At 26.7% G+C, this 20,960-nt stretch overlaps 1 protein-coding gene across 1 annotated transcript; it reads left to right on the forward strand.

Annotated features, from left to right (window-relative positions):
* Positions 1–7,317: 7,317 nt before the first annotated feature.
* Positions 7,318–16,303, forward strand: LOC122510931 (neprilysin-2-like). The gene is made up of 10 exons (XM_043625894.1): positions 7,318–7,447; positions 10,964–11,064; positions 11,181–11,312; positions 12,275–12,523; positions 12,685–12,902; positions 12,982–13,101; positions 13,476–13,928; positions 14,095–14,386; positions 14,480–14,730; positions 14,875–16,303. The coding sequence occupies exons 1-10, from the start codon at positions 7,416–7,418 to the stop codon at positions 15,196–15,198; spliced, it is 2,172 nt and encodes a 723-aa protein (XP_043481829.1). The 5' UTR covers positions 7,318–7,415; the 3' UTR covers positions 15,199–16,303.
* Positions 16,304–20,960: the final 4,657 nt, after the last annotated feature.

A 20,960-nucleotide genomic window follows, 5' to 3' on the forward strand; every position in this document is an offset into this window, starting at 1 on the left:
GCAATCGCTATGGAGAAAATTTCATGTTACCCGCATATATCTCTTTTCGATAAAGTGAATCATAAATTATATTTATTTAGATAAGTTACTGCATTAAAATATAAACATTTATAATAATAATAATAATAATAATAATAATAAACAGTATTATTAATTTAAAATTACTTATTTTAATTATTAAATTATTAGATTATAATGTTAATGATTTTATTTATTTATATATTTTTTATTAATTAATTAGTAATTCATTAAAAATTAATTAACTAATTATTAAGTGATTATACATGAATTGCATACTTTGGAAATTGATAAATAATTAAAATGCATATAGGAATTAATGATCGCACCACTGATATAAACAAAATTGTCCAAATAACTGAACCGTGCTACACGTGCTTCTTGTAACCTAGAAATGTTGGATCACTTTGACGTCAGGTTACGGTCGCTGCGCATGACAGTAGTGACGTGATCACACACATAGGTGTGTAACAGTAGTGGTACGGATTACTACTTTTACGAGTAAAAAGTTTGTTCTGCAATAGTAAAAGTTGCTTCTTGCAGAAGCAATCTTTATTTTCCGCAGTATTAATTATTAGAATTTCTACCAGTAATATTTACAACATATCGAATGTAAAAAGTAATACAAAATTTAATAAAATTTATAATGACGATGTAAAAATTAAAATTCTTAAAGCAATTTTTAAACGTGACTACTGTAATAATTACTATTTGTAATTTTTACTACCAGAAATAGTAATTTTTACTTCATGCGAAGTATATTTTACTATGAATAGTAATTTTTAATATAAAAGTAGAATTATTACTATTCCATAGGAACTTTTACTAGAAACTCAGCACCATTTTTCTCCGTGTAGCAATTAGTAAAAAACTACTAAAAATTAGTAAAAAATGTTACTAATTCAAATTGGTAAACGAATCCGCACTAATTCAGATTTAGAGAGTAGAGAAATTTCTATGAGAATGGTAAATTACCATTCTCATAGAAATTTCTCTACTCTCTAAACCTGAATTAAGTAAACTGTCAAATATTTCCAATATGGATGACCAGTGAAATTCATTTTCTCTATATCAGAGAAACAGTTTGACTACTACATTGGAAATCATTCACTGAATTAGTTGAATAGATTCTTTATGTTATTTATTTTTGAAATTAGCTGTTCCCCACAGTAAAAATTTTTTCCGTGCGTATTTTTCTAATCGTTCACTGTATTTAACGATAATTTTCGAGTCTTGAATCTTGTCGTGGTCTTGAAAGTTATTGCCTCGTCTCGTCTTGAATAGACAAGACTAGAGAAAAGTTCATCTTGGTCTTGGTCATGACGATGATTGTCTCGTCTCGTCCCGAAAATCTCGAGTCTTGCTGCATCACTAAAAAAAATACAATTTTTTGACTTTATTTTACATTCCTGCGAGGGACGTTTAAGGAATATAATACAATTTTAATTTTTTTTGTTAGGATGTGAAGAACATATTTCTTTATTAGCATTATATAAACAAATAACATAAAAAATTTTTTGAAAAAATATTCAAATAGTGCAATTCAAGACGAAGAAAACACATATTTTAATTTTTAAATCCGCCAACTGCACACAAAAAAAAATATGGTAAATTTGACTACTTTTTTACTATTTCCTGTAGTTCCTATAGGCGCCCGTAACATTATTTAGTAAAATGAACTATGACAGAATAGTTAGTCTAACTGTAAAATGAAGTAATAAATACCATTTTTACAGTAAATTTAACTACTAAAACAGTTATCTTAACTATTTGTTGTTAGTCATACTAACTGCTTCATTTAGTTGCAGTAACTAAATTTTCATAGTTCCTATAGGCGCCCGTAACAAATTATAGTTGTAACAACTGTAAAAAATAGTTAAATTAACTATTTAAAGTAGTAAAATGAAATTATTTATTTGTTTTTTATTATTATTGACGTCCATTTTTTTATATTTTCTGTTACCTATTTTTGTTCATATATAATTTATATGTTAAATTCTTATAAACCTAACAGAGAAAAATCCCCAAACGCCGGGGATTGAACGCACGACCCTAACATTCGCAAACCGATAACCTAACCACCTAACCACGCTCGCTCGCTACGATGACTCACATTGTACCTGAGGACATTCTTCTTATATTCAGTCATAGTAACTACTCCGTTTAGTTGCAGTAACTAATTTTTTAAGCTCAAGGACTTAGTTGAAATATAGCCAGTATATGATTTTAAATGACTCAACAATAGAGCAGTAGTTAAAAGTACTGTTGAAAATAGTTATTTTAAGAATTTCTGTAGTAAAATTATCCACTTTTTACTAGTTATAAAAAAATTAAACTTACTATTTTCATATAGTAAAAATAACATAAAAATTGTTACTTTCATGACTTTTGTAGTTTTAAAAATAAATGTTTCTTACCACCATAGAGATAAATTATTAAAAGCTAGTGAGAATTGGTTCTTTTAACTACATTAAACACAAAAATAACAAATTCCAGCGGTTGTTTTTACTCTTTAGAACAGTAAGTTCTATATACAGTAAGTTATTCCGAAAATAACTATTTTCAACAGTACTTTTAACTACTGCACTATTGTTGAGTTATTCACAATCATAACGTCTAGTAGTAATTTTAACTACATAAAACCAACTATTCAATTTTAGTTCCACTAACTATGGAAATTTAGTTAAAATGCTGCTAAATATGGTAGTTTTAACTACATTTTTTTAACTGCACATATGTGGATGTTTTTACCACTTACGTTTTTTCTCTGTAGAAAAAAATGATCTTTTCAACAGCATAAATAGTAAAAATAACTATTTTCAACAATTGACTTTACCGAGGACTTTACTATTTGAAAACAGTAAATTTCTTTCTTTCTCTGCAACTAGTAAGAAATAGTTGTTTTAACTACATAAATCATAAAAATAACAACTTTCAGAGGTTGAATTTACTATATAAAAACAGTAAGTTTCATTTTGTTTGCAACTAATACAAAATAGTTTTTTTTTACTACCACAATAGTAAAATTAACTTTTTTAACAGTAGTTTATACTACAGTATTATTGTTGAGTCACCCAATGGGAAATTTACAACTGGCGTAGTACTGCGCCAGCACTGGCAGCACTGGCGGCAAGGCTGAGAGCCAGCACTGGCATAACTCTGGGATGATAACGCCGTCTGGCGCTGCCGAAGTACTGTCTGTCAGTGCTGCCAGACAGCGCTGGCGCAGCACTGGACCAGTGCTGGCTGAGAATATTGCCGCAATAAATGCCGTATTGCTATTAATTAGTCGTAAATTAATAATTATAAATAATTTAACAACAAAATGGTAAATAATATTAATAAATAGTTATTATTCATAAAATATTTCTCTTCTTAAAGAAATTGTATTAAAGATGGAGACTAACAATGGATATAGTAAATGAAGTAGAAAAAAATTGTTTATAACATTTAAAAATTAAATAATAAACAATTACAGTAAGTGTGCATTAGATTTTCATATTTTAGTACCTAACGATTGGAATCTAGAAATATCGCAAACCTATGAAAATAAACAAAATTGCTGACGAGGGGAATCGAACCTACGACCTACGGACTAACAGACTAACGCTCTAACCACTATGCTAACGACACATGTGTACAGTGAAGTATTAATATCTCAGTATCATTCAGACATACAATTATTGAGTCAAAGATGAGAAAAAAATAGGGATACGTTAGAAATAATAAATTGAAATAAAATAAATTAAACTAAATTTTTAAAAATTAAATTAAATTACTTTACTTATTGCATTTAACATTTTACGTAATTCTTAAATTACGTGGTAATTTTTTAATAATTTTTTATTCATAGTAAGAAGTATAATAGTATTTTAATAGGAACCAAATTATTATTGAAATTAAAGTTTAAATTTTGTTTATAATTTTAATTTGTTTAAATAATTTATTATTTACAAAATTAGACAATTGTGTTAAATTGTTATTATTAAATTTAATAAGAATAAAAAATGAACAACTGAAAAGTAAAATATTAGTTTTTTTCAATAAATTTATATTTATAAACATTTATAAACTTTTTTTATAATTTTTTTCAAGTTTATGTCAAAAAAGCAATGTTGGCAAAGAGCGTCGTGAACAATTTTTCTATACTCAGCCAGCACTTGCCGCCGTGGCTTGTCCAAGCTTTGGCGAAACAAAAATTCTGTACTGCGCCAGCACTAATTGTCGAGGCTCGGCTAGACTACGCCGAACAATCGCCTGAGCACTAAGCCAGTGGTGAACATCGGCACTACACTGGCATTTCCCATTGGGCATTTACTACCATCTATTTAGTTATTTCAACTACGTGAAGTAGTAATTTTAACTACATAAAACCAACTACTTAATTTTGGTTCCACTAACTGAGGAAGTGTAGTTAAAATGCTGCTGAATATGGTAGTTTTAACTACTTTTTTTCTAACTGCACATATGTGGTTGTTTTTACCATTCGCATTTTTTTCTGTGTGGAACTCGAGAAAAAAAAATTTTAATTTAGCAGTACTAAACAATTTTTTTGGCTTAATATTTTCAAGGATTATTCTTAACCACATTAAAAGTAAAACAAATATATTTTGGTTAAAAATAAAAATTTTTTAGATTAAGGTGATCCGTTTGGGAAATTCTGACCCTTAAAAGGAAATTCAAACTAATTGAAATGATACGCTGAAAAACTTTTTGTTTCAAAAATTAATAGAATTCATTTCAAACTTTAATATGATGCATTTGAAACAGGGAAAAACGATGTTTTTATGTTTTTTAATCGTACAAACGTATCAGCTTTTAACAAAGTAATACAAAAAATTAGTATGGTCCGTGCCAATCTTTAGTATAAACCATATTAATAGTTGATACGTTAAGGTCATGTTATTTAGTGGTCACGTGCTCCATATATACTTTACTATACCCGTGCAGAAATTTTGACCGGGGCCAGGTTGAAACACTAAAACCGACCGGGGCCATGGCACTTTGCCCGATCTGGCCGCCATGTCGGGACCCGGTCGGGCCCATGGGATTTCCCCCGATCTTTTCGCTACCCAGGTAGAAATCCAATACTGACTGCATTTTTTTATATTAAAGCTCGTTATTTGATTATTAAAGCATGGGGAGTATTTACTTCAATATTAATAATTATCATTAATATTTTTGTAGTAAATAAACTTTTATGAGTGTCATTAAAAATGTAAATAATTATTAGAATTGCTTTTATTGAACTAAGTTTTTAAAAAAAATATTTTTCTTATTTTCTTTCATTAATTTAGACAGACTATCTTATTTAAATTAATAATTATTTATAATTATTATTATTGTTAATAATTATTTAAACCTATACTTTATGTAACATTATTAAGAATTATATACAAAACACTTAAAACTAAGACGGAAAAATATCGCACGCACGGGGGACCGAACCCTAGACCTCGAGGACGCAAGTCGAATACACATACCGCATAGCCACGCAAGCTTGGAACCGACCTCGCTTAAACTTCCTTTTGAATCATGGGACCGTTATATACAGTGTTATCATAATAAATTGACTGTATCATATTTATTTATAGAAAAATTATTAAAAATGTATGTTATATATATATATATGTATATATATATATATATATATATATATATATATATTTAAATTAATATGTTTATCATAATAATATGGTAAAAATTATTAATTTAATTATTTATTCTCTATTATTTATAATTTAACTTTTTTTTTAAAATAATAAAATTTTTTTTATTATTAATAATTCACAATAATACTAGAAATTATTAATTAATAATAATTTATTTTTTTGCCTTAAACATGGAATTTCAATTTAAGTGTGAAAAATAATTAAGAGTTTTTAAGAGTTATAAATGTCAAAAATAATATGTTAATATTATAACCACAAATAAATTTAACATTTTAGGCAATATTTTTGGTTATCACCATGATAACATCGACAAATGGTTCACCCTCGACAATTGGTGCGTTTGTCCTATTGTTTTAAATTAAAGGAGAATAAATTCTTAAGACATCCCTCGAGGACAATTTTTGAGTTTTTAATTGTTTATAATTTTTATTTTCAAATTTCAATCAAAGTTAACAAATTAACACAATTTTTTAAAAACGGACGTTTATTTTCTTATTCCGTTACTGCACATGCTCTAAATCAGTTCAAATTAATCCAATATTACCAGCAGACAATTAAAAACCCATAAAGTAATATATTTCAATTGTCATAAACAACATTAATTAACAAATAGTTAACTTTGATTCCTCTCCAATAAAAAATATTTTTTTCACATTTTCTTTTTAATTTTAGTTCATTTAAAGAATATTTTTCCTTTATGATTAAAAAATAACTTATTTAAATTGTTATAAACAATATTAATTAACAAATAGTTAACTTATGATCCTGTCCAACAGAAAATTTTTGTTGCAAATTTTCTTTTTTACTTCGATTAAATAATATAAAAACATCGTTTTCCCCTGTTTGACATAATCATGTTAAATTTTGAAACACAAAGTCTTTCCGTGTATTTTTTGTTATTTACGTTTTTAAAAAAAGAAAATTCTCAATTAAATTATTATTTACTAGTAAATTCCCCCTCGGTCTCAAGTTTGCTGCAAAGAAAATTAAATAAAAATTAATTAAATTAAATTAATTAATTAATTAAATTTACATGAGAAACTAAACAAAAAATTCAATTAATTTTAAATAAAAAATTAAATTAAACAACATATAATTAAGTAAAACGGACATGCTAAATGTAAAGGAAAAAGCAACGAAGTCTACGTGACGATAGAATGGGGCCATTCAAGTATTATGTAAGCATATTTTTCAGGTTTTTAGACCCCCCTCCCCCATGTAAGATTTTTTATATGCATTAGCGCCATTTTTTCTAATGGAAATAAGCAATAGCTAGACCCCCCCCTCCCCCTAAAATGCTTACGTAATACTTGAATGGTCCCTATGTCATGTGCCTCTACAATAATTAAAAATCTCACATTGTTTGACTTCAAAGGAACTATGTAATCAAATTACACAATATACAGTTACAATAATATGAAAATAAAAAGATATCAATCAAACCACATTACTTTTTAATGTGTTTTTCGTTTTTACTTATCTTTGTTTAACTTTAAAGTAAATTACTTAATAAATTAATAGCTCAGAATAAAAATTAAAGATAATATTTAATTACTCTTGCATAGATTTCGTGTTTATAAAAGGTATTGAAATAAATAGTTTGAATAGTTTTCGTTGTTAGATTTTGTCAAGTAACAACGAAAATATAAATATATTGCACTAAAATAATTGTAACTATCTATACTTAATTTTATATATTTCAAACAATTGTTTTAAGTTATTAAAATGCTCCACGGTGAACAGGAAAATTTTAACGGGTAAGATATTTATTTGAATTGAGGAAAATAAAAATTAAGTTTCTGAAAATTTCTTTTAACTAATTTATTTTTTACCAGTATTAAGAAATAAATTTATATCGAGATTCATATTATTACAATACACGGAAAGAAAAAGTCCGTCAATCATTAATAGACTAGTATATTACTTTGAGACGGGACACAAAATCATTGAATGGATAACATACTTTGAGTCACAATCAGTGACGAGTTGCTTGCTAAAATTTAGAAAACTGTCATCAATATATAAAACTCGTTCACTAAAATTTAGAAAACTGCCCGAGTCGAACTTTTAGACCTGCTTACCTCCTGGTAAGTATAATTTAACCCTAACCTGCACCTAACAAACCCTTGGTGTTTTTTTCCTCCTGCGTAAGTTCTATTTAACTCTGACAACTCCTTTTTAAGTCCTAATTGAACCTTAAACCCTGTATTGCTTCTACCACATTCTTACGCAATAGGAAATGTTACGCGCGGTACAAGATATTCAACTTATTATTGTTTTGCAAATTACAAAATTTTTTATTTTCTCTCTAAATCTGAATATGTGAAATTTCACTTATTGTACGTTATAAGTCGTCTTCTCGATCAATAAGTGCATATACACTTATAAATAAGTGAAAAATTCACTTATTCTGAGTGAAATTTCACTTATTATAAGTGTATATTCACTTATTGATCGAGAAGACGACTTATAACGTACAAATATGTGAATTTTCACATATTCAGATTTAGAGAGTAGATGAATTCAAATATTTGAAAATATTTTCATAAATTGCAATTATTTTCTTAAACTTTAATAAATTCTTCGAAATAATTCAACTATTTTTATAAATACTAAAACTCTTTGCAAGAATTAAATAATTATTAACCCAATTAAAATAAAATTAAACGAAAGAATTTAATTATTTTCAAAAATTCCCATAAAATTTAGTTTCAACAAGAATTTAAAATTCTTGAAAAACAATTTAATTATTCTCAAAATATTTTTAAAAAATTCTATATAAGAATTAAATTACTAGCTCAATACAATTTTTGAATATATTCGTCAAAAGAATTGAAATAATTCTATTATTTTCGAAAAGTAATTAAAATTCTTATGATGAATTCAATTATATTGAATATACTTAATTTTATAATAAAATTCTTTAAAGAAATTCAATTATTTTCGAAACAACTTTAATTGAATTTTTCGAAAAAATTTCATGATTTTTAAATATTTCTATAAAATTCTTCATAAACAATTTAATTATTTCTTAAAATTTTAATAAATTCTTCGCAAGAAATCACTTATTTTCAATACAATTTTAATAAAATTCTTCTTCATAAAATTCAATTGCTTTCGAAATTTTCAATTAAAATTATTAAAGAAACTCCATTAGTTTAAAAAAAAATTCAAAGAAATTTTTCAAAAAAATTTAATTAGGATTTTTAAAAATATTAATAAAATTCTTTGCGAGAATTTAGTTATTTTTCTAAATAAAGAAATTCTTTGAAGGAATATTCTATTATTATCAAATTTTTTGATAAAATTCTTTGCAACAATTCGAAGATTTTCAATACATTAATTTTAAAATTGAAAATATTTGAAAAGAAAAATTAAAAAAAGATTAAGAAACCAAAATGTAAACAACAATTAACTTCAAACTGCGAATAGGTTACCGAAACATGTATTTTTTTATTATTAATTTATAAATATTATTTTTAACTGAAATGTTTTGACATTTTTTTTAAATAATAAAACTATTAATTTATAAATGTTTAAAGGTTATTATTATTAAACAATTTATTTATTTGCTGTAGTGTATTAGTGTCAATTAATGCTTTATTGAATCACTCAACAAGTCACTGAAAATACCCAGTAAACGAAAACTAATTGAAATGAATTAAAAAGAATTCACAAAGAGCTTTCGTGAATCCCGCTTTGTGACAAATACGAATTGGAGCCATGATGCAATTTTCCTGAATTCGTGAAACTGTATTGAACTTCCGAACCTTCTATCCGTACCAATTCACTGGACAAGTTTTGAGCCTTTAATTTTTTTTCAATTCGTTAGCACGAATTCAATGCATTCCTTGGCCATTTCTTTCGAATGCGAATTCGTTTGGACAGATTGGTACATATTGAATTAAATTCAATTGAATATACAAAGAGCTTGAGTGAATCCCGCTTTGTGACAAATACGAATTGGAGCCTACCAAAAATGTTAATTCGTTTCAATTCATTTGAATTAGTTTTTTTTTACTGGGTAGAGCGTCTGTGTTCAGTTAGGTTCCGTAGCATAGTGGTTAGGGCGTTAGTTTCGTAGTCCGTAGTTCGTAGGTCGTAGGTTCAAGTCTCGCGTGCGTTAGATTTTATTTATTTCGTAGGTTTGCGTTTATTCCGATTTTTCTGTATTGCATAGGTATAAGTATGCAATTTAATGATTATATACACCGTTAAATAATTTAATTAACAAATATTAAATTAAAATTTTTTTTTTATATATAAATGGATATGTATTAATCCCCACATATACATATACTAACATTATTTATGAATTCGCTATTGGTCACGATTAAATTAAAAAAAAAGTAAAAATCATTAAATAATAATGCCATTTATTAATAATTAAAGTTATTATAAAAATTAGTTAAAAATGATCTCAAATATGCTATGAGCAGTTTTTCCAGGGTTTTTGGAGAGGAAAGAATTCTGTAAGTAAGGGTCAAGCAGTATTTAATAAGGTTCTAGGAACACCTGCTTTCCCCCTTTTACCATCTAAATTTGTCGCTAACCAGGGGTTTGCAGGAGGTAATCAGAGTTAACTTGCAATGCAAATAAACTCTGCTTTCATCCTATTACATCCTTACAAACCCTCAGTTTTAAGGAGGTAAGCAGGTCTAAAAGTTCGACTCGGGAGTGTAAATAAAATATCGAAACTGTGCAACGAAAAAAATGTGTTCATTCTGTACCAAATAGTGTCTAAAATTAGGGATAATTCTGAAAGAAGTTGAATTTTTTGAATGCTTTTGATAGTCATAGAAAATTTAATAGACAGTTTTCTAAATTTTAGTGAACGAGTTTTATATATTGATGACAGTTTTCTAAATTTTAGCAAGCAACTCGTCACTGATTGTGACTCAAAGTATGTTATGCATTCAATGATTTAGTGTCCCGTCTCAAAGTAATATACTAATCCATTAATGGTTGACGGACTTTTTCTTTCCGTGTAGATATGTCATAAGGATATTCTTTAAAAATTGATTTCGCTATTTAATTGTTAATGAAGTAAATATCTTTTTAAATTTAAATTTAAATTCTGCTTTGAAAAAATAAGCAGTAGAGATGAGTTAGACTGTGTCGAAGAATTATCATAAAGTTTAAAAATTTGTGTAAAAGTCTATGTGGCGTGTCATAGATGATACTTTATCGGTAATGTCGATAACTCCTATTAATAAATAAAAGTCTTACTATTTACGGATACATAATATTATTCTAAACCTATGTTTTGAAAGGGGGAGGAAAAAATTAGCATTAAAACGGGGACTAACAATGCTGATGTGCCTGGCAAGCCTCGTAAATTTATTAGAGGCACAAAATTCTACTTGCCAAATAAGTAAGTGACTTTACTGTAAGACAGAATTTAATTTTATGGCTTAAATATATTTTTGAACTTGTATTTTACATGGTCGCTTTTTCAGTAGGCTAATTAGCACCATATTATTGTTTCAGATTCTAATTTGTCTTCGTATCCATTGGTAATTTCTGTTAATGTAAGTATACCCAAAGAAATGAAAGTTGAAGTTTTGAAAACATTAAAGGATAAAACTGATTATTGTATCGAACCAGAATGTCTTCATACAGGTTTGTAAATGATGTTCTAAAAACTAATTTTAGAATTTGCAATTATCAATTAAAAATTGTTAACTACCCGAGTCGAAATTTAAGCCCTACTTTCACCCTGAATTTTCAGGGTCTATTGAGTGTTAGGAGTAGTAAAGTAGGGTCTAATTCTAATACAATTAGACCCTACTTTGACTCCCAAAATAGGCGGAAATTTGCCAATCTTCCATTTGGAGAAGCTAAGGAGGGTCTACTTCTAAGAAACCTATACCGTACTTTTAAACCTCGCAGACCCTACTTTCATACTCTTAGACCCTACATTCTAAAAGAAAATTTAGAATTATTTTTTAATGCATTACTTGAAACACTGCAAATGCAAAAAGTACTCCAAATTCATAAATACTGATGTGTTTTATAGCGTCTATATACACTTCGTGTATATAGACGCTATAAAACACATAAAATTCCACTTTTACTCATCCCAAGTGCTTCAATTGAATCTGAGCAAATCTTCAAATTTTTCTTTTTCTAATTGTAGGGTCTAGGAGTATGAAAGTAGGGTCTACGAGGTATAAAAGTACGGTATAGGTTTCTTAGAAGTAGACCCTCCTTTGCTTCTCCAAATGGAAGATTGGCAAATTTCAGCCTATTTTGGGAGTCAAAGGAGGGTCTAGTTTTTAAAAATTGTATTGAAATCAGACCCTACTTTACGACTGCTAAACCTGAATAAGCCCTACATTTTCAGAGGCTAAGTAGGGTCTAAATTTCGACTCGGGTATATTTAATATGACTAGTTAGTTTCACTTTCTACCTACTTAACTATTCTTTTCTATACTATTTCCCTTAGGGTCATTTTATTCAATGTGACGTATATACCTATAATGAAGTGAATATGGCACGTGATCATTGAATAACAAGTTCTTAATGGTCTCTAAAAATTGCCAGGATTGTATTTTAAAAATTCCTAATAAATTTTTTTATAGCATCAAGAGTGTTGAAGTACTTGGATACAAGCATAAATCCCTGTGACAATTTTTATAAATTTGCATGCGGCCAATACATCCAAGGTCAAATAATTTCTGATGAGGCATATGATGAGTACCATACTATTCGAAGACTTTATTTTGAAAATCATATAAAAATTAGGACTATTCTAGAGCAAGAACTGAAACCTATGGAACCTAAATATGTACATTTAATGAAAACTATTTACCAAAATTGTATAAATGCCGGTATGTCTTATTGTTTTAATATAAAATTACAATTTATTTCTATAGACACTCTTACTAACTAAATAACTTAATACCGACTGCATCGTCAAACGAACATTTGAGATTAAACACCATTTTATCAAGATTGCCATTAATCTCCGATTTTTAATGTTTATTTCCAGAAATTAAGAGCGATAATGAAATTGTAAACTTCGTTGTGGATTCTATAAGAAAAGTTGATGGGTGGCGCTACTTAGAGAATAATTATTTGGAAGACACGAGTTTCCAATGGGAAGACTTTAATTCCAAATTAGGAAAAGAGCTTGATATATATGAAACACCTTTCTTTAAAGTGGATGTTGAACTGGACTTAAAAAATAATTCAAATTACGTTTTTCATGTACGTGGAGAAAATTTTTATTTTCCTAAATGAAATCTTCTGTTTTAATAATAATTTAGTGATAATAATTTTTGTTTAGATTTATAAACCATCGAATCTTGTTAATCCTGTAATTACTATTGATAAACTTAGCCAATATGTAGTATCCAAGGAGCATGTGCTTAATACAATCATTAAAATAAATAAAATGCTCCATGATGTAAGTATTAGGATGTAATATTTTTTATCGAATGTGCAAGTTTTTTAAAAGTTTGTAGACTGCTGAACCACGTTGAAGTCCACAACGTTTATCAACGAAAAAAATTGTTTACTTAGTAAATTAATAAAATATATCGCAGCAATATTGACACAAAAATATTTAGAAAAAATAGATTGATGTTTATGTTTTGATAATAATTGTTATACAATTAAATATTAAATTAAAAATAATATTCGAATAGAGGAAACAAATTTTTTTCGTTGATCAACGTTGTTGACTTCAACTTTGTACTGCTAAAGCATTAAACATCTATTTTTTAGACTTTTTTAGGACTACCTATATATTACATGTAATCAAATCCTTATTCTATACAGATATCTGAACCAGAAAACTATGAAAAATTGTACAACTTTGATAGAATGACTATTAAAGAGCTTGAAAATAATTATTCCAATATTATGTGGAAGAAAATTTTTAATACAAGGCTACATCCATTCAACGAAGTTAGAGATGATGATATTGTAGTAATATCGGATATCAGCTTCTTCAAAAAATTTAACGAACTTATTAATAGTGTTTCAAAAAATGACCAGGCAATTTATCTAATATGGAGAGCAATAGAAAATATTTTTATTATGAATAATGGAATCAGTGAACAAGTTAGAGGAAATAATAATAACTTTTGTTTCCAAGATCTGGGAAAGAAATTCCCTGTTTCTTTGGGTGCTCTTTACGTGAAAAATTACTATAATGAAACATCTAATAACAAACACATTGACGAAATGTTTACAAATATTTTTCATCAGCTTCAAACAGCCATTGAAAATGTAATAATACATTAAATTTAAAACTAGCAATTTAACAAAATTGTCTCAAGATGTCCTTATTTTAATGTCTTGGCCATTATAGATATTGAGACAGTTTTGTTATTGTTGCTCAAAAGTTTATTTACAATATTGGGTTTAAAAAGTTAATTCATTTACTTATATTCAGGTGGATTGGCTAGATAACAAGACAAAGGATTATGCATTAGAAAAACTAGCTTCAATGTACGAAACTCGTCAAGAAATGTTCAAAATTCCTAACGACAAGGAGTTTGATGAATATTTCTCAAACTTGGAAATTAAATCCGGACATTATTTTGAATCCATCATAAATGTTACGAAATTTAATAGTAATGTAAAAGCTAGTTTATTCAGAGTGCATTTAAATAGCTCACACATCGAATTTCGAAAGTACTCTGCAGGTGTAAAAGCATTAAATGTTATGAAATTGAATAGTATAGGTTCGTCGGTATACTTTTATTTTGATAATCTGTTTAAATCTAATTTCAGCATTTGGTAAACAAGTCTTTAACTACATATTCAACTTTATTTAGGTGTATCACAGGGTATGTTGCAAGGAAATTTCTTCAATGCCAACAGACCAATGTATATGAATTATGGGTCAGTTGGATTTTTCATTGCACGTGAAATTTTTCATGGTTTTGATAATAATGGTAGACAATATGATAAAAATGGAAATCTCATTGATTGGTGGGATGCTACAACTCACGAACAATTTATTTCAAGAGCGCAGTGCTTTATTGGTCAATATGGGAACTATACAGATAAAGAAGTTCAGATGAAAGTTAGTTGAAAAAAATGAAGACAATTTTCTTTTTTAAAAAGTTTATGTTAATCTTATCCCACTTAGAACATTATCTTTCTGAAAGCATAAATTCAATCTCAAGTTTAGCAAAGAATATAGTTTTAATATACTTATATTTCACAGGTAAACAGCTTTCTTACGCTAGATGAAAACATTGCAGATAATGAAGGATTAAAACTTGCATACTCAGCCTATCAAATGTGGGTAGAGGATCATAGACCTGAACTCTTACTTCTTGGAATGTATTATACACAACCGCAACTTTTTTGGATTAGTTTTGCGCAAAATTTTTGTGAGAAGGAATCTACAGATATAAAAGATAATAAATTCGCTTTAAATCAATTTCGAGTCATTGGTTCTATTGTCAACCGACCAGAATTTGCAAGAGATTTCCAATGTCCCATAGGTTCAAAAATGAAGCCTACATTAAAATGCACTATTTGGTGAATGTTTATTCCTTAAATTAGATTTTAATAATAGAACCAATGATATCAAATTAAAAAAATTATTATTTTATCATATAGAATTTAGTTCTTAGGCCTTCTTTAAATACCAACTATATGTATGTAAAACCGCAGGTATAGAATTTTCACATTTCTAGAAGAAGCTTACATCCATTATGACAGAATAATCTATTTACATCTGTAACAAATCTTTTTATTTTTACAAAATTAAATCAATTTTAAAAGAAATAGCAAATCTGATTGTATAAAATTATATCTTTTTTTTATTCATTATAATTAAAGTTATTTACATGAAAACATGCAAATTGATTACTAAATAATTTTATAGAAAATTACATAAGAAGTTCAATAACCAGAAAAGATGAATATATAAGGAACCAATTGAGGAGCTGGATCAAAGAACCGGCTCTTCGCTCGGACCGCAAGTGCTGATATCAGTCGGGTGGCAGTGAGCGCCTCTAGGCGAAGAGCCGGTTCTGCGATCGAGCTCCTCAATTGTTTTCTAAAATTAATAACATATGCCGTCGAGAGAAAAAAAACATAATACAACCTCTTACAATATTTACTATCTAATTTAAGCCATCATTTGCTTTTAATATAAGATTGTACTGCTGAAATCCCTGGCGGGTTTGGTAAACCGAACTCTGACCAAATATTTGGTGGGAGTTTGGTTTGAGGCAAATTAATGCAAATATTTGGTGAAATATGATGTAAAAATAATAAATAGTGTTAGAATAGGCATTATTTAATTGATTCGAGTGAAAATTATGTAAAATGAAACAATAATTATGAAATAATTAAGATTTAAAATATATGTGCGGTGTTAATCTGTCAGTTGAAATAGTGTGAAAAATTAATAAATTGTCGATGAAAATTAGTTTAAAACGTTAAGAAAAAGAGCGAATATATATTCTTTAATATATAAAGTAATTGAATTATTATATAGTTTAGTTAATTACTGCATATTAACAAGAAAAATGTAAATTAAAGTAATTATTTTTCTATTCTATTATAAAGTGAAAGTATATAGTGTCGATAACAGAGGTGTGCACAAAAATAGCCGCGCTCAAAACACGGTAGGTGGCACGAGTAACAATTTCTCAATACTTAGAGTAGTTGTAATTTAATTAAATTTCATTAAAATAGAATATACTGTAAAATAAACTAAAGTTTCAACTATTGAATATATTTATTTAATATTCGTGATTAACATGTATCTACAATTTATTATAAAACAAATTAAAACAATCAAAATTCTTTGTATATGCACTGACACCAATGCTTTTCCGATAGTCAATATACAGGGGCAATAGCAGTATTGATTTTCGAAAAATAAATTCATCCTACTTCTGTTTGTCATTTTTCTTGAGTAAAATTAAATAAATAATAATAATAACAACAATTATTATTATTATTATTATTGTTATTATTATTATTATTATTATTATTATTATTATTATTATTATTATTATTATTATTATTATTATTATTATTATTATTATTATTGTTATTATTGTTATTATTATTATTATTGTTAGAGAAAAGAAAATTTTTGGTCGGTAAATTTTTTGTCTGAGAACAGCGCCACATGGCGAAATATTTTTATTTTTTTTTATTTAAAAAATGTGATTAACAAAAAATTAAAATTTATTTTTTTAAATTCAAGAAAAGTTATTAAAATTTTAATTTAATAGTTTAATCAAACATTGTTTTTCAAAAAATTTCAGGGTGGCCACATGTCAGTAAAGTCAGGAAAAAAATATTTGTCAGGGAAATTAACCCTTCGTCACACATCTACGGAGAGATTCCCTCTACGGTTTCAGTATTTTTTAAATAACTTTTGTTTTCCTCATTGCAAAATATAATTAGTTTCTATACCTTTTGACAATTTACTCCTCAACACATTTCTAAAAAAACATTTAGTTTAAACATAATTAATATTTAATTATGAAGTTTCAAACCCAGAAAAAATTCGAAAAAGTGAGATTATGTTAAATAAAAAAAATCAAGTTTTCAAAACATTTTTTGTCCCACTGTTGCGGTTAATGACAAAATTATATTATAAATATATAATTAAAATGAATTGTTTAATGATTTTTTTGCTTATTTGTTAATGTAACATTATTTTTACATGTCAAGTGGAAATCCTTCGAAGATGTGCATTCGTGTAATAAATTTTTTTTTTGAGACCGAAAATTAATTTTATTAATTTTATAATTTATAATAATTTACTACAAATATTTGTAAGTTTGTGTTAAAACTAAATTTTTGTTAATTCCTTTGTTTATGTTGCAATGTTGCTTATTTTACAATGTGGTGAGGGATTCCCTCTAAACGTGTGTAAAGTCGTAATTCTTTTCCATGTGTGTGACGGAGGGTTAAGAAAATTGAGAATTTTTTCGACTTATTTTAAAAAATTGCGACTTTTTCGACTTTTCTTCCAAACATTTCAAGTATTTATTTACAATTTTGAAAATAATTGAAATATTAGCTTCTAATTGTTAAAAATTCAATGTTTTCAGTATTTTCAATTACATATTTCCAAAAATTCAAATACATATAAAAATAATAACATTTTACAATTATTTTTAACATTTTGGAGAATACAATCAAGCTCAAAATTTTTAATTAAAATTTAAAGAAAAATTAATTAGTTTTTTAAATTATACCAAATTTTTTTTTAAGAAATTCAATTATTTAGGAAAAATTACATTAAAATATTTTTAAAAACTAATTATTAGAATTGTTTTAAAATAATTTTTTTAGATTTAATTATCTTTGAACAATGTGAATAAAAGTTCATGAAAATTTACTTTTTGAAGTTATTAAAATTTTTCAGAAATCATGGTCCTGTTTAAAATTAAAATTCTTCAAAAATTTGATTATTTTTATTTATATTTTTCAAAAATTTAATTATTTTAAAAAGATTTTACCAAATTTTAATTGTTTGTAAATTATTCAAAATTGAAAAACTATTATATTTATATAATTACAATTATTATAAAAAATTAAATTTTTGTATTTAAATAATTGAATTCATGAAGAATTTTTGGGAAATTATTTAAATTAATTGATTCATAGATGAAGTTTAGTTGAAAATTGTAAAAAGTAATTGAATTCAGGAAGGGTTATAATTGTAATTTTTAGAAATTATTTACATTCATAAATTTTACCCTTTTTCCGTAAACATTCATATTTTCCTGTAAAAAGAATTTTGTCAGGGAAAGTAATTTTTAATATCAGTAAATTGTCAGGTAATTGTCAGGGAAATTGATAAACTTAAACTTGTGGGCACCCTGAATTTATTTTTCAATGTTTCAATAAATGGTTTAATTACGTCTATTGGAACTATATTGTTGTTTAAATTTTGTTTAAGAGTCTTTGATTAAATTCGATATTTTTTAATGAAGTGCATCCACATTGGAATAATTTTCAATTTTTAATAATTTTTAAAAGGCAATAAGTAATAAGCAAATAAAATATTTAGCGCGCCTTTAGTCTCCTTTTAAAAAATCGTTATTTTTAATGTTTTACAAATATGATAAACTTCTAAAATAATAATCGTTTTTAATTATAATAAACTTATTTTAAAGATCATTTTCTGTAGAATGAGAATTACTTCTTGACATTAAAGTGTAATTTTTTTAAAAAATGCAGGTCGTCAATCATGGACTAAAAAAAATTAAAAAAATATGAAGCCATCTTATTAACAGAAAAATAATTTTTAAAATTCAAACATATTTTTTTATTAAATTTTCTTGGAAAATTTACACCATATCATGTTTTATATATTTTCATTCTACAGAAAATGACATTTAAAATAAGTTGAAGATCATTAAAAAGCGTTTATTATTTTAGAAGTTATTTACATTTTTTGTAAAACATTGAAAATTACAATTTTTTAAAAATACATAAATAAAATATTGGCCAAATGATTTCTCTAAGGTCTTGTTCTTTTCAAAATTTTATGATTTTCAAAACATACACTATCATCGGAAATTATCGGTACGGCTGCACGCGCAGTGCCTAAAAACATACCAATCCTTAAATCACGATTTTTTTGTAAATACAAATGTCAGAAAATTAATAAATATACCATTCGAAAGATTACTAAATTCTACGATTAATGATACATAACTGAAAATTTTAATATTTTATTCAAAGGTTATTGCAGCAATCGACAAATTTGACCAAAAAATAAAAAAATAATATTTTTTTGGAAATTATTTCAACCCTTGCATATTTTTTAAAAATTGTTGAAAAAGATTAAAACTTACATAGGTGTGTAATCTTTCAACTCTCATCTTTAATTTAAGACCAAAAGAGTTTAAAAACCTTATTCGGTTCATGACATTTCATTATAAGCGTCCGAGCATTTTCAGCCAAAACCCGTTCAAAATCGACTAATTCAATGTATTTGTCAAAAAACATGCTAGGACGATTATAATGATATCTCACGAAGCGAATAAGATTTTTTAACTCTTTTGGTCTTAAATGAAAGATGAGACTTGAATGATTACATCTATGTAACTTACAAATTTTTCCAACAATCTTTGAAAAAATGCAAGGGTTGAAATAATTTTAAAAAAATTTTATTTTTTTCATTTTTTTTAAATTTGTCGATTGCTGCAATCTGTGTAAAAATTGTAAAAATTTTCAGTTATGTATATCATTAATCGTAGAATTTAATAATCTTTCGAATGGTATATTTATTACCCACACAGCACATGATATTTCCTAAATATTTCCTGAATATTTCACTGAAAGATTGAAATATTTCAGTGCAAGGTTCTTGAAATATTGCTGCAAATTGAAAATGTCCGCCTATGTGAAATATTAACGCGAAAGTTTAGAAAATATTTCATTGAAATATTCCTGCAATATTACACATGACGATTCTGCAATATTCTGAAAATATTTCACAAAATTAAAAAATTTGGTAAACACCTGAAACCAATAGGAATTTTGTGAAATATTTTAAAACCCCATAGGATTCTAGAAAGCTAAAAACTACTGCGCAGCTCTACGTGCCATAGAAACTGAGTTCGACCAGTGCGCGGGGCGCATGATTATTCCCCAAATGTCATTTTTCCGAAATGTCATTTTACCGAACTGCACTTTTGCGAATACTCATTTTTGCGAAAAGCCAATTTTGCGAAATGTCACTTTTGCGAATTGTCATTTTTTCGAAAAGCTATTTTTGCGAATTGTCATTTTTGCGAATCGCCATTTTTACGAATTGTCAATTTTCCGAAAAGTCATTTTTGCGAATCACCATTTTTACGAATTGTCCATTTTTCGAAAAGTCATTTTAGCGAATTGTCATTTTTGCGAAAAATACAATAGTGAATTTCTAGACCTACAAGTTTTCTATTGAATTTTTCGCAAAAATGACAATTCGCAAAAATTACTTTTCGGAAATTTGACAATTCGTAAAAATTGCGATTCGCAAAAATGACTTTTCGGAAAATTGACAATTCGTAAAAATGGCGATTCGCAAAAATGACAATTCGCAAAAATGACTTTTCGGAAAATTGACAATTCGTAAAAATGTCGATTCGTAAAAATAACTTTTCGCAAAAATGACTATTCGCAAAAATGACAATTCGTAAAAATGGCGATTCGTAAAAATAGCGATTCGCAAAAGTGACAATTCGCAAAAATGACATTTCTTAAAAATGACAATTCGCAAAAATGGCAATTCGTAAAAATTACTTTTCGCAAAAATGACTTTTCGCAAAAATG

This window comes from Leptopilina heterotoma, unplaced genomic scaffold (assembly GCF_015476425.1).
Source record: "Leptopilina heterotoma isolate Lh14 unplaced genomic scaffold, ASM1547642v1 Lhet_78, whole genome shotgun sequence".
In the NCBI taxonomy this organism is placed as follows: domain Eukaryota; kingdom Metazoa; phylum Arthropoda; class Insecta; order Hymenoptera; family Figitidae; genus Leptopilina; species Leptopilina heterotoma.

Excerpts from the sequence above, each read along its gene's own strand:
- LOC122510931 (XM_043625894.1), top strand. The coding sequence starts at position 7,416 with ATGCTCCACGGTGAACAGGAAAATTTTAACGG. Across the intron at positions 14,387-14,479 it reads TATGAAATTGAATAGTATAG|GTGTATCACAGGGTATGTTG; the intron begins GTTCGTCGGTAT and ends AACTTTATTTAG. Across the intron at positions 14,731-14,874 it reads ATAAAGAAGTTCAGATGAAA|GTAAACAGCTTTCTTACGCT; the intron begins GTTAGTTGAAAA and ends TATATTTCACAG.